The sequence below is a fragment of the Protomyctophum parallelum genome, assembly GCF_964188405.1.
Source record: "Protomyctophum parallelum genome assembly, chromosome: 21".
In the NCBI taxonomy this organism is placed as follows: Eukaryota; Metazoa; Chordata; class Actinopteri; order Myctophiformes; family Myctophidae; genus Protomyctophum; species Protomyctophum parallelum.
In genome coordinates, this window is record NC_139713.1 from 14,155,044 (window position 1) to 14,166,686 (window position 11,643).

Genomic DNA, 11,643 nt, shown 5'->3' on the forward strand with positions numbered 1-11,643 from the left:
GCGGTTATTGAAAGGCATGTCTGTGTGCCGGAGAAAATAACCGCGTTTTATGGTTGCGGAATTAGTTTAACTGGCTCTTAGCTGTTAGCCGTTCCCAACCTTGAAAACACACACACACACACACACACACACACACACACACACACACACACACACACAAACTGCACACGCACGCTCGCACACGGTGCTACAGCGTTCATTTCGTTCACGGATGTTATTTCTATAAGACATGTGTTTACTCAAGATAATTCTTCTGAATCTGCACAGACTGCATGTGCCATGTGAAACCGGCGTGCACTTCTTGTGCAGCGCTTATGCCCAGATGTGTGCGCTCGTGCGTGCGTGCGTGCGTGTGTGTGTTTGTGCGTGTGTGTGTGTGTGTGTGCGTGCGCCCGTGGCGTGCGTGGATGTGAAAGCCTGGATGCTTCAAGTGTCAGCATGCGTCCGTTGCTTGTCCATGAGAGGTAGATGAGCCATGTGAAAAGGGGACATGTATTGTTTCATGTCAATTTCATGTGTCTATGTGTTTCTACTTTGTTTCAATGTGTATTGAGGTGATTTATTGTTTGATTGATTGACTAAGGTCACTTTAACCTCTGAACAGCTGAAGCCTGATCTGCTGATGAGCAAGGGTGGTTTCAATCACTGGTAATTAGCAGAGCAGGGCAGAGACAGTTCATTCAGAGGAGAGAGCTTTAGCGTGAGGCTATATATACAGTACTGCTTCATTTCCATTATACTATTATTGCACTGTTGTTTTTGGCAGCAAATTGCAAATTTAGTCATAGTCCCTCGAATAGTTTTCATTTAGCTTTAGTCACAGTTTAGTCACCCGGAATGTTTTAGTGTTAAGTCTAGTTTCAGTCGACTAAATGTCATAAGATTTTAGTCGACTAAATCAACAGTTGATTTAGTCGACTAAAATTTATTTTGTCGGTACTTGATGCCGTCGTAATGACTGATTTTACACTTGCTGAAAATAGCAGATGTACAAGCTCGGTTCCCTGCTTGTAGATCTGCTATTTTCAGCATGCAACCAAGTGTAAAATGACTTATACTGGATCTCTTGTCCACTATAGTCCCTTCCTAACATTTTAGTCTAGTTTTTATTTGTTGACAAAATTTTATCAGTATATTTAGTCTTAGTTGTAGTCATCATAGTTTATTTGGTCATTTCATTTCTATTTAGTTTTGGTCAGTGAAAAAAGGTATAGTCTTAGTTTTAGTCGACGAAAACAACACTGTACTATTGGGCCCCATGTGCTAAAAGACTTTCATCGAGTGTTGCAGGCCTTCCACTTTCGCTAGATATTTCTCCCATGAAGTGTCCTCATGCAAACATGTTGCGTTCAAAGGTCGTCTGCAGTATCAGGGCCATGCACGTCATTCATTGGCGGATTCAAGCCATCCGTCACTATCTATATGACAGGCAGGCAGGGATGCTTAGATCGGCTATTTTGAGCACGCAACCAAGTGTAAAATGACTTGATACTAACTGGATATCTTGTCCACTATAATCCCTTCCTAACATTTGAGTCTAGTTTTCATCTGTATCAGAGCATGTGAGCGGAGCGGAGCGGCCGATAATTCCGCTCTTCGCTCTCAACGGCTTTTGTTACGCTCGCTCCGCGCTCACGTTCATCTCCCCCCACGCCGCTCCTCGCTCGCTCAGCGCTCACCTTCATTTACGCACGGAGCGCTCCCCGCTCCGTGCTCGCTCCGAGGCTACACTCAGATGCCCGCTCCGCTCAGCAGAAAGAAATGACGGGGGAAAAATAAAATGCTGTTTTCCTGAAATTGGCTAATTAAACCTGAAGGCCTTCGTTTCAGACCGCATGTTGCAGCAACATGCTGTCTTTTTTGGAGTATGATGTAAATTAGCCGTGCCGTGTGCATTGAGCGCCTCGGAGCGGCTCGGAGCGGAGGACAGTTCTCGCTCCGGAAGTCAATCTGACACATTTAAAAACCCGCTCCGCGCTCACGTCAAAATCCCCCCGCTCCGCTCCTCGCTCGCTCCGCGCTCCGCTCCGCTCACATGCTCTGATCTGTATATATATATATGTATATATCAATATATTTAGTCTCCGTTTTAGTCATCATAGCTTAGTTTTCGTGTCGTTTCCATTTAGTTTTCGTCAGTGAAGAAAGGTAGCCGACGAACATTCTTTGTCATATAGTACTATAGTCGACGAAATCAACACAGTTTTGAGCGGCGCCTCCGCTCCATTACGCAGCTATGTGTGTCCCTATGTCAGACACGTACGTGTACGTACATGTCTGTCTCTGTGTCCGAGCACGGAAAGCTGCAACACGGTACAACTCTGTCAGTTCTCGACCGTTTCGGACGCGGGAAGGCTCGCCGGAACCCGGGCCCCCTGTGAACCGGGCCCCCTGTGAACCGGGCCCCCTGTGAACCGGGCCCCCTGTGAACCGGGCCCAGTGTGCGCGTTCCTGGGGATTCTGAATGTTCCGGGGACCCCCCAACGCGGTAAAACTCTGTCACGTTGCGCTGCGACTCGTTGTGAGCTATGCTGATCGCAGAAACACCTTGCGTCTGACGTTATGCTATATACGGCCGGCCAACAACCTGCATGTGCCTTGCTGGCAACACAGCATGCATCCATGTGCATTCTGACGGGTTGACTGCGATGGGGGATGGGTGAACGCTCACGTGAGCGGTGGGTCCATGTGTGAGTGAGTGTGTGTGCGTGTGCGTGTGCGTGTGCATGTGTGTGTGTGTGTGACTCTCCATGGTAACCTTTGAAGAACGGCAGACGTCATACATCACCGGTTTTCTGTTCATATACGAGCAGAAAAGAAAAAGGGGATGGAGGGAGGCAGAGAGGCCAGAGAGGAGCGAAGGGGTGGGGGGGGGGGGGGGTAGGGGGGCGATAGAGGAGATAGGTTAATTCTACTTAATACTGTAATACCCTGGATGAGTGTCTTCACCGGATCACTGATTTCCGGCGACTAGTATGAACTATAAGCAGGGCTCAATTCTCTCCCATCAATACTGTCCAACAGCTTGATTCCTCATCCACACTAGACTAGATTAGCCCACCTTGCTATCACTGGGCTCAACGATACATCCGTGTCTACAAGCGCACAACGTGTCACATTGCGACGCGTTGTGCGCTTGTAGATCTGCTTTTTTTAATATGTTTTACGTATATTTTTGAGGGGGTTTGGGGGCGACGCGTTGTGTGAGCTTGTAGATGGGCTATATTTTCAGTTATCTTGTCCACTAGTCCCTTCCTAACATTTTAGTCCAGTTTTTTTTTTTTTTTCTTTTTTTTTTTATCCCACGATTTTGTAACCCATTTTCCACCCCTGTGTCAATCGTCTAATGTGATCCTGGGCTCTACACACCCTCCACCAACCTAGTCCCCATATATGGGGGACAAGGGGAGAGCAACGGACTTGAACTCATGCTTCCTTCATGCCTGAGTGTCCAAGTTGCTCCTTTTACACCTGACAGGGGGGAGTTTCCCTGGTTGGACGTAGCGCGTGGAAGGAACACGTTATTCCAACCAGTTCCTTTCCCCTCCATCAGGCGCCCCGGCTGGCCAGGGGGAGGCAGTTTAGAGACCAGGCTTACTGCATGTTTTTTGTGAGGGTACCTACCCTAGGGGACACCTGGGAGAACATGCAAACTCCACACAGAAAGGCCCTTTCGCCAACCGCGCCTTCGGGTATGGGCACTGATGACGCGGAGGAGGAAACACGCCGCCAGCGCCCACAGCGTCCCGAGCGGGAATCGAACCCAGGACCTTCAAGCTGTGAGGCGACAGCACTACCAACTGTGCCACCGTGCCCCCCAGTTTTTATTTGTTGACGAAATTGTCCATCATTCGGTTTCCATTCACCCAATTGGCCTGCATAGGAGAATAGTTATCTTCCAATGGAAATCTCCTAATAAAAGGGGTCGTATTATATTATATCGGGGACTAGACTATTTAACATTCCACATTTTTTCACGACTTTTTCAATAGATAAAGTAGAACAGAATGCTCACAACACCAAAAGACCATTTTGAATGGGTTCATCAGACCAGTGTGTGTCCAGTGGAAACCTCGTATGAATCTCGTATGAATCATTGACAACTGTTTTGACGTGAGGGGTGGGGGGGGGGCAGCGATCAGATCAGAACACCCGGGCAATAATAATAATAATAATACCGCCGTCGATCCAGAGCCATAGAGTAGAAGAGTTGTGACATGTCAAAGATAGTAGAGAGATGGAAGATGGTGTACTGCAGTGAAAGTATACACACCAGCGGCGTCACTGACAAGCACACTTACGAACTACAGACTGGCAACCAAAGTAGCCTAGCATCCTATACTAGCCTAGCCTGGATCCAGCCCAGACTCTCTGAGTGGTCTCTTGGTCCGGTGTTGCGCTGTGAACCTTTTCTTCGGTACAAAAATGTATTATCCAATGAGAATCGGTGGTGGGGGTGGGTCTACCGAACAACCAATCAGCGCCGCAGGGGCCCGTTTTCAGCGTCATCATCACACAGCGCAACACACATGAGGAAGGAGGGAAAAACAACAACAATGGCTATTGGTTGAGGGATATTCGAATCCCCTCCCCGCTCAGACCGAAGCTTCAAGAAAGCTACAGTCTGATAATCAGGCTAATACTAGCCTACATGTAGGCAGAAAGATGGCGCCCAACAGTGGCGTGCACAGACATTTAGAGGGGCAGGTGCTCAAGTGAAAAAAAACGGCACCTTGTGCTGCGCATTTTGGGGCGGGAACCCATTTTGGTACTTTAGCTATTGAAAAATAGCAGATCTACAAGCTCGTAGCGCGCCACTCGGTGGCGCGCTACGAGCTTGTAGGTCTGCTATTTATTTTTGTATCGAAGAACCACTGACATAGAAACATAGCTTTAGATTGTGGGGGCCTAAATAATATAGTAGAAGCGTTTTTCATCAAGATTTGATCAATGTCACCGCATGGTCCACACACTGAAAAGTAAGAAAAAGAAAAAAACTTTATTATTATTATTTTTTTGAGCACATTGCCAAAAGGGCAGGGGGTGCTCTAGCACCCCCTAGTGTCTATCTGTGCACGCCACTGGAAAGCGTCACACTATATGCCCTCCCCCCTTATATATACTGACCGACTTGGAGGACTCCAGGGAGCCGGAGGAGAGCGTGTCGCGGCTGCTGCGGCTCTTGGAGCTGAGGTGCGGTGAGGACGACGGCGAGTCGTCGATGTACGGCAGGACGTCGTGGTGCCGCCGCTGCTCCTCGGCGCGTTCCACGTCGTAGCTCCCATAGCTGGGAGGGGGAGGGGGAGGGGTTCCCGCCAGGTGGCCGTCTGCTGCCCGCACACACACACACACACACACACACACACACACACACACACACACACACACACACCGAATAGAGAAAGAAGGAAAAGGAGAGAGAGGAATACGTGATCACGTGTGACTTTTATTTTCTCTGTTTATAGCCACTTTAGACCAAGATTTGACTGAGAACCGGCCTTTGAGCAAATTCCAGCTTTTTTTCCAAACAGAGACAGAGAGAGACAGACAGAGACAGAGACAGAGACAGAGACAGAGACAGAGACAGAGACAGAGACAGAGAGAGAGAGAGAGACAGAGACAGAGACAGAGACAGAGAGAGACAGAGACAGAGACAGAGACAGACAGAGACAGAGACAGAGACAGAGACAGAGACAGAGACAGAGACAGAGACAGAGACAGAGACAGATACAGAGAGAGACAGAGACAGAGAGAGAGAGAGACAGAGACAGACAGAGACAGAGACAGAGACAGAGACAGATACAGAGACAGATACAGAGACAGAGAGAGACAGAGACAGAGACAGAGACAGAGACAGAGACAGAGACAGAGACAGAGACAGAGACAGAGACAGAGACAGAGACAGAGACAGAGACAGAGACAGAGACAGAGAGAGAGAGAGAGACAGAGACAGAGACAGAGACAGAGACAGAGAGAGACAGAGACAGAGACAGAGACAGAGACAGAGAGAGACAGAGACAGAGAGAGACAGAGAGAGACAGAGACAGATACAGAGAGAGAGAGGCACAAAAGCGAATTTCACCCACTTCTATACTTGTGTAAACCTGTGACGTGTGAACTGGATTCATACATCAGTGGAATTCTACGTGGTATAAGAACGTTAAGCCACCAATATTATATTATTTCCGAGTGAAGGTATAGACAGTGAGCAAAAAACAGATTTCAACTAGAAATGTCTCGATACACTTTTTTCGTTTCCGATCCGATCCCGATACCACAATTTCTGTGTCAGCCGACACCGATTACGAATACCGATACCAGTGGTGTGATCTGTGTTTATAGATATCTAGCTATATATATATATATATATATATATATATATATATATATATATATATATATATACAGTAAATATATCTCGTGTTGTGTTTATAGCAGACTCCTCACTCATACAGTGCAGTTTGCAGTTTGGGCTAACTCCAAAGCAAACTCCACATGATGCCCCAACATTGTATTTACCCCAGTGTTAGACTGGCATATTCGCAGATACCGATATGACCCGATATGACAAATAAGGGCCGACATCTCTAATTTAAACCGTACTACTTTGTACTACTAGGACTTTGCAGAGGAAATTATGTTTAGGCCCGACGTCGAAAAAAAAAAAACTTTCGCTCTGAAAGAATATATATTCAAAGATATTAAGAGGAAGACATATATTTCTAAAGTGTCAAAGATGACTAAGATCAGAAGGATGTTGCTCTTCAAACTCACACAAGCACTCATACAGACGCCCACGCAAACACACACACACATGCGCGCAAGTGTGTGCGTGCAAGAACGCTCTCCGGTTGACACCAAAACAATCAGCATTCTGTCTGCACGCACGCGCACGCACGCACACACACACACCCCACAAACTGTCAATGAGTCCACTGTCTGTCTGTACAGCATACTCTGCAAATCTACTGTAAATCCCAATTTGTGGGGAAATTGCTTAATAATGTAAGCATTAACCCCTTTGAACCCTATAGCTACCCAATTATGTGGGTAACATTCACAGAAAATGGCCTATTGCTGTATATGGGTTAGTTATAGACTATTTTCAGCATATCTTTGGTGTAGAGGGGGAAAAAATGGCTGACCCAGGTGAACTACTTGTTAGTTTACTAAGTATAGACAGACTTAGTGTCGAAGTGTCTTTGAGCAAGACTCTGAAACCCTAATTGCTCCCCATGTGCAGGTTGGCGTTGTATAAATCAGTGTTTGTTTTTGTCGAATAAAACTGAGACGAAAATTGTTCGTCGACCTTTTTTCACTGACGGGAATGGAAATGGAAACTAAATGAAAACTAAGCTATTATGACTAAAACTAAATGTATTGACAATTTCGTCAACAGATTTAAACTAGACTAAAATGTTAGGGAGGGACTAGTGGACAAGAGATCCAGTACAAGTCATTTTACACTTGGTTGCATGCTGAAAATAGCAGATCTACAAGCTCATAGCGTGCCACTGAGTGGCGCGCTACGAGCTTGTAGGTCTGCTATTTTTTGAAAAATCGAAGAACGACTGACATTTTTAAGAATCTGATCTCAGGTCAGAATGGGTTAATCAGACCAGTGTGTGTCCAGTGGAAACCTCGTATGAATCTGATCTCAGGTCAGAATGGGTTAAGAAGTGATCGTGAAGACAAATGAGACAAAGAGAAAGAAGGAAAGACCGAAATAGACGACGCAATGACAACGAGGAGATATTCAGAGAGGAGAGTCTCTCCCAAAGCGCTCGTCGGAGAATCCTCGACGGAGGAAAAGAAACAGACCCCCCATCACGGCGCTGCTCGCCCACCCAGCACGGACACCATCAATCTGACGCCTTTATTGGCCTCCACCACCCCGACACACACACACACACACACACACACACACACACACACACACACACACACACACACACACACACACACACACACACACACACACACACACACACACACACACACACACACACACACACACACACACACACACACACACACACACACACACACACACACGCACGCGCACGCACACGCACACGCCTGGCCTCAGCCCCATTTCACCCCGACAGCACAATATAACCCTGTCCTGACGATATCAACGCACATGCACACACACCGCACCTATACGTTTACTATGCCACACCCCAGTCCCACAGGTCCCACATGTGACGGTATACAGTGGTCCGGAAGGGCCCCTTTTATTTATTGTTTAATCCAGCAGTCCAGGCTATGAGAAAGTATAATCACGGTGGTGGTTTTTAATAAAAGGAACACCCCCCCCCCCCCCCCCCCCCCGCCCTGCACCGTGGATGTGGGGGAAAGGGGGGGCCAGCTCATTGGAGGGGGGGGGACAGGTCTGTCTGTAACCGGAAGATAAGGTGAGTGAGTGGACGTCTGTCTGAGTATGCATGCAAATGTAAGTGTGTGTGTATGGCTCTGTCTGTCTGTCTGTCTGTAAATGTAAGTGTGTGTGTATGGCTCTGTCTGTCTGTCTGTCTGTAAATGTAAGTGTGTGTGTATGGCTCTGTCTGTCTGTCTGTCTGTCTGTAAATGTAAGTGTGTGTGTATGGCTCTGTCTGTCTGTCTGTCTGTCTGGTAAATGTAAGTGTGTGTGTTTGGCTCTGTCTGTCTGTCTGTAAATGTAAGTGTGTGTGTATGGCTCTGTCTGTCTGTCTGTCTGTAAATGTAAGTGTGTGTGTATGGCTCTGTCTGTCTGTCTGTCTGTAAATGTAAGTGTGTGTGTATGGCTCTGTCTGTCTGTCTGTCTGTAAATGTAAGTGTGAGTGTTTGGCTCTGTCTGTCTGTCTGTAAATGTAAGTGTGTGTGTATGCCTGTATGGCTCTGTCTGTCTGTCTGTCTGTCTGTAAATGTAAGTGTGTGTGTATGCCTGTATGGCTCTGTCTGTCTGTCTGTCTGTCTGTAAATGTAAGTGTGTGTGTATGGCTCTGTCTGTCTGTCTGTCTGTCTGTAAATGTAAGTGTGTGTGTATGGCTCTGTCTGTCTGTCTGTCTGTCTGTCTGTAAATGTAAGTGTGTGTGTATGGCTCTGTCTGTCTGTCTGTCTGTCTGTCTGTCTGTCTGTCTGTCTGTCTGTCTGTCTCTCTGTCTGTCTGTCTGCGTGCGTGCGTGTGCGCATGCGCTCTTCTTTCCCTTTTTTTCTGCAGATGTCTCAGTTTTCATGACTGCCACTCCAATTATAGCGGCATCGACATTGCTCTGTGCACGTGTGTACGTATACGCCGTGCACGACTGTGACGGGACAAGGGAAAGGGAGGGGGGCTTTGAAAGGGGAGGGGACCCCTCCTTTCCGCCCCCCCAACCGAGCCCATAGAGATATACCCCAAAATATCCAATTTAGATGCGATTCATTTAACCCATTTAGACCCGAGGACGATTCTACAAATGTCTTCTAAATCATGACAGTTTTCGGATAAATGCTTCTATATCAGTGGTTCTCAAACCTTTTCATGTCAATTAATAAGGACTCCCAAAAATATATGTATTTGGCCGCCGACCCCCATCTGATAATGTGTTGTTCCAGGGACCCCCCCCCCCCCCCCGCCCCCAGAAGCAAAGATTTTAGTTAAAAAACGTTCACTCTGAAAGAATATATATTCAAAGATTTGTGCCACATTTTACACGATTAAAAAAAAAAAACAGCAGAGCTATACAAGCTCGTATGAGCTTGTGTTTTTTCGATCTGCTATTTTTCCCAATAGCTAAATTATAACACAATGTTTTATCCCATTCTGATCGCTCGTATCGCGCCACTCGGTGGCGCGATACGAGCTTGTAGGTCTGCTATTTTTGAAAAATCGAAGACACTTTTAGAATCTGATCTCAGGTCAGAATGGGTTAAAACACCAAAAAGGGGTTCCCGGCCCAAAATGGGTTTTTTTTTTTTTTTTTAAGATATTTTTTTGCGGCTTACGCCTTTTATTGATTTTTTAAGGGACAGATAGTAGGCTGACAGGAAACGGGAGAGAGATGGGGGGATGACATGCGGTAAAGGCCGTGTCGGGTCCGGGAGTCGAACCCGCGGCACACCGCGACTGGATCACCAGTCCGGTGCCCAGACCGTTACGCTACGGCCTGGGCCCCAAAATGGGTTTTAAACACAGCATATTATATACACCGTCAAATCTGGAGCTCGAGAGGGACCGATCTTCCTCACTCGCAGGATAAGTTAAACCGACACTCTGGATTTTTTTGCAGTGCAGGAAGACATTGGGGACCGGAGAAAGGGGGGGGGGGGGGGGGGGGGGGGTAGCAGATGATTGAATGGGGGGGGTTTGGGGGCGCGACATGTCATCAAATTCAACTGAACTCGATAGCAGCGTTAATTCCGTTGGTCCCGTGACAACATATATAGGCACTTGACAGCGGTTCATTTGATATAAGTGCTGCCAGGTTGATGTATTGCCATATTTAACCCATTCTGACCTGAGATCAGATTCATACGAGGGTTTCCACTGGACAACACACTGGTCTGATGAACCATTCTGACCAAATACAGATACTTTTTGGGGTCATCATTGGCATGAAAAAGGTTTGAGCACCGCTCACTGACATAACTAGAAACAGAGATTTTCTTTTATGAAAACCGTCATGATATTTGAACGGGAACCCATTTTGGAGTTAGCATCATGTCGTGCTTTAGCTATTGAAAAATAGCAGATCTACAAACTCATAGCGCGCCACCGAGTGGCGCGCTACGAGCTTGTAGGTCTGCTATTTTTTTTAAATCGAAGAACGACTGACATTTTTAGAATCTGATCTCAGGTCAGAATGGGTTCATCAGACCAGAGTGTGTCCAGTGGAAACCTCGTATGAATCTGATCTCAGGTCAGAATGGGGTTAACGTCTTCTAGACATCTGCTGATGAGTTTCTCTCTCTCTCGCTGGCATGGACTGGAGTCAGACCAAGCGACTAGACGCGTTTCCTGCAGGTAGACTGTGTGTGTGCGTGTGCGTGTGTGTGTGTGCGAGCGCGTGTGTGTGTGTGTGCGCTGTGCCCGCCTCACCGCCACTGATAATCTCCGTGGAAACGGAGCAGCAGCAGCAGCTCGCTCCGTTTCCGGTATACAAAGCTGGGACCATATCGCCACGGTAACGCATCTGGTATCTTTAAACGCAACCCCCCCCCCCCCCCTCCACCCCCCCCGCAGCGTTAAACTCATCTCTTTGTTTCAGAATTGAACGATGAGACAGAAAGAAAAAGACAAAAGCTATATATGCTCCACCCCTCCCCTCCATCCCCTCCCTCCCTCCATGTCTGGTGGAGGGAGGGGAGGGAGGTGGAATTGAGAAATGAGCATTCAGGGCAATTAGAATATCTCACTCTCTCTCACACACACACACACACACACACACACACACACACACACACACACACACACACACACACACGTGAAAATAATGTATTTGTTGTTGTTTTTGTTACTTTCCATACCTTTGATTACTTTGTCTATATATATATATATATAATAATTTGTATATTACTATTTGTATATTATCTTTGGTGAGAACCACATATTATAAGCCCTCCCTGGGTCTCTTTTCTCACCTGCACACACTTCTCTTTTATTGATGTCGCCTTTTTTGT

At 46.9% G+C, this 11,643-nt stretch overlaps 1 protein-coding gene across 1 annotated transcript in view; it reads right to left on the reverse strand.

Moving 5' to 3' along the window:
* bcr (BCR activator of RhoGEF and GTPase) overlaps positions 1 to 11,643 on the reverse strand; it is a gene marked incomplete at both ends in the record, with an annotated part of 99,372 nt that overhangs the window by 53,476 nt on the left and 34,253 nt on the right. Inside the window, 1 exon segment of the mRNA XM_083794454.1 lies at positions 5,128 to 5,330. Coding sequence (XP_083650580.1) covers positions 5,128 to 5,330 — 203 coding nt within the window.